Source organism: Otolemur garnettii, unplaced genomic scaffold (assembly GCF_000181295.1).
Source record: "Otolemur garnettii isolate 467f Iridium unplaced genomic scaffold, OtoGar3 scaffold00275, whole genome shotgun sequence".
Classification (NCBI taxonomy): Eukaryota; Metazoa; Chordata; class Mammalia; order Primates; family Galagidae; genus Otolemur; species Otolemur garnettii.
This window is the reverse complement of record NW_003852670.1, coordinates 184773-188103: the sequence shown is the minus strand read 5'-3', so window position 1 is coordinate 188103 and position 3331 is coordinate 184773. Positions and strand designations below refer to the sequence as shown.

At 55.4% G+C, this 3331-nt stretch overlaps 1 protein-coding gene across 2 annotated transcripts in view; it reads right to left on the bottom strand.

Annotated features, from left to right (window-relative positions):
• Nucleotides 1-3331, bottom strand: part of OPN4 (opsin 4) — an 11573-nt gene that overhangs the window by 1661 nt on the left and 6581 nt on the right. For both annotated transcript variants that reach the window (XM_003803011.3, XM_003803012.1), the window contains 3 exons: nt 2777-2884; nt 1814-1994; nt 468-611 (listed from right to left, as the gene is read on the bottom strand). In XM_003803011.3, coding sequence (XP_003803059.1) covers nt 468-611; nt 1814-1994; nt 2777-2884 — 433 coding nt within the window. The remainder of the gene's footprint in view (nt 1-467; nt 612-1813; nt 1995-2776; nt 2885-3331) is intronic.

The following is a 3331-nucleotide window of genomic DNA, read 5'->3' as shown; positions in this document are numbered from 1 at the left end:
GCCACAACGCCCGGCTATTTTTTGGTTGCGGCCGTCATTGTTGTTTGGCAGGCCCGGGCTGGATTCAAACCTGCCAGCTCAGGTGTATGTGGCTGGCACCTCAGCCGCTTGAGCCATAGGCATCAAGTCACACGTACAAGAGTTATGCTCCACTGGCTGTAGATCATACTTCCCCTAGGGACACACACACACATGCTGTCCATTTGTCATAGTACAACATTGCCAACAGCACCACATGCATGCATAGTCAGAGTCACACAATCACACACAGACATACCCAAGAGCAGTCACAGATCATACCCAGGTCCTGCATCTTGGAGCCACAGAGCTCCCCAGGTGGGCAAGGGGAGGAGAAGGGGCGATTCCCAGAGGATACTAGGAATAACCCCTCCTTTCCTGGCTACTCCCGGGGCTACTTGCCTTATTCCCCACCCCTTTACAGATTGGTAGGCCCTGGGCCCAATCACCTTCCCTGAAGTCTTGGTTTCTGGTCCCTGAGGCCTGAGAGGGCCCTTGGCTTCCATGTCCTCCAGGCCCTGACTGTAGGGGCACTGCCCACTCACTTGCAAGGCGGCCCCCCATGTAGCTGCTGCCTCCATGTCTGTCCAGCCCTAGAGGAGGTGAAGAGTACTCGTGAAGTGAGGAAACAGCCCCCAGCTTTGCTCCTGCCCCTCCCCCCGGACATGAAGACTCTATCCTCCCCATAGATAGTTCATCCCGGGAGGCATGACATCATTTGCACGGAAGCCCTGCTAATTGTGCATGACTGTGCCAGGGTGTGTGTGTGTGTGCACTCATGTGCCTGCCCACACACCTGCACATACACAGTCCTGAGCATGAGGATGTTTATATTTCTCAGTAGATAGGTGGTCTTCATGAGGGTTGAGGCCTTCGTTAACAAATTAGATTTAATCCTCATCGTTCACTACAGAGGTTCAGGTGAGGGGACCCCTGAAAGCTCCTGCCTCAGCCCCTCAACTGGGGATATCCCATGGGGGATAATGGGGAAGATCACTGGCAATCTGTCAGCAGCTGCTCTTGGTGAGGCCCACAGAGGGTGAGTGGGCAGAATAATGGAGGAACCCAAGTGTGGCTGCAGACATGTGCCCATGGTGCAAGGAGCTTTCTTGAGACTATCTATGGGCAGTAGCAGGCCCAGGGAGGGCTGCCAGGTTGGGGGGGGGTCCCAGGGCTAATAGCAACTGTGTGGTCAGCACCGATCCGTGGATACACACAATGACCCCTGGCCAGAGTTAGATGTAGAGACAAATGTTTTCCCTTTCAGAGAAGGACATGAAGGCTCAGAGAGGGTGAGGGACTTGCCCAAGCTCACACAGTGAGGATGCTGTAAGCTGAGGTTAAAGCCAGGTCTCCCACTTCCAGGGACAGCCCTCTTTACACTGTGTCCAGTGGGCTCTTTAAGGATCCCAGGATGAGGGGACTGAATGCTGAGAACAGGGGCCCTGAGCTATTAATAACTTTTGCCTGTGTCTCTTGAGAGCCATCTACAGCCAGAAACGCTAATCTTTTCAGGCTGTGGCTATAAGGATAATGTCTGCATGGAAATGAGATGGCCTGGAGCTAGAAGCCCCAGTCCTGCCCTCTCCTGCCCTACCCCCTGCTCTGTCTGGTCCCAGTGACACCTCCTGTTGGGGAAGAGGATATGGGCTCTTCCTGCTGTCATCCCACTGTCCTGTGGATCCCCAAGTTGTAGAGGCAGTCTGCCAGGGCCCATGCCTCTTATCCCCAATTCTGGGGGTTAGCTGAGGAAGGCATGGTCAGGGGTGAGCCTGTGAGGGCCCAGAATTCTTACCACCTCACTCTCAGAGCCCAGCGACTCCTGGCGCCTGCGTCCAGAGATCCAACTGAGGTCCGAGGCCTGGCTGCTCAGGGTGGAGTGGTGGGTGAAGCGGTAGCTGGGATAAGGGCGACTGTGTTGGCGTGACACACCCAGTAGCAACCCTAGGCAGGGGAGGTGCTGGGCGATAGCTACCCTGCAAAGTCCACACATCAGGTTAGGTAGGGTGACAGCCATAGAAGGTGGGAACAGATGGACAGACAGAGATGAGGCTCATGTGGGAGATAGAGCTCCTGGGGAAGAAGGGAGTTTTCAGACTAGGGTTATAAGGACATGGAAAGACAGTGGGAGCTGAGGGAAGTGATAAGGCTGGAGATGCTGGGCACTAGGAGTAGAGGGACAGACTGCGTAATGGGTTTAGCCAGGTGGATGCCAGCTCTAGCCCTCAAAGTGGCTGGCCCAAGCCGTATCTCTGGAAATGGAGACCAGGGACGCTCCTGAGCAGCTTCAGTGTGGGCTAGCTTTCTGGAGGGTGGTGAGTGACTGACACCACCAGGCAAAAGAAAGAACTGAGAGGTGGCCTTGCTGGATTGTCATCAGCAGAGTGAGCACTGGCCCAGAACCACCTGAGGGCTCCACCAGGGCCCTTGAGGCACAGCCAAATGTTCCCTGCTGCCATCTCTCCAGGATTTCATTGCCATCTGGTGGACTTGACTTTATAGGGTCAGTGCTGCTAATCAGCCATCCTGGCTGCCCCATACCCTGGCTCCAAATAGCCCACAGTTAGGATGGACATTGCCCAGGGAGCCTGATGTCTCTCCAGGCTGAGCCACCTGGAAACTCCAGACCCTACCTAGTGTCGCTGGCTGCTCCCAGCGACTACCCCTCACCACACGTGCAAGAGATAAATAGGAAGGATGGCAACCCCCCCCCCCCACCCAAGGAGGTGTGGCCCTGGAGCCTGGAAGAGTGCCTCACCTGTACTTGGGGTGGGTGATGGCGTAAATGATAGGGTTGTGGATGGCAGAGGCCTTGGCGATGACAGCTGGTACGGAGTTCATGTAAGGCGTCAGGACATGTGCATACCTAGGCGGAGAAGGTGTGGTTCCCCTGTCAAGCTGGCCTTCCCGCCAAACTTTCCTCTGGGCCAGGCCTTGCCAAAGCCCAAACCCTGGCCTAGCCCATATCAGCACAGCTAAGTCAGCCCCATGGAGGGACAGGGTAAGTTACGATCTGAAGTGAGAGGAGGGAAGTCTGGGCGGTTGAGGGTGCTGCTCTGAGGAAGATGTGCCAGGCCTGGGGAAGGTTGGCCAAGTCCACTCTCCTCTGGAGCCTGTCCTTCTGGCAATCCTTCCCTGCCCCCCTATGGCTCTGGACTCTGCCCAGGTCTTCCTATACCCCATTCCATCCCTGAAGCCTACTGCTCCTCTGGGGCTTGTATAGACACTCTACGGTAGGCCCTGATAGGGAGAGGCCTTCCTATACAGGTATCTGAAGGGTTTAAAACTCTCACTGTCTTTTTTTTTTTTTTTT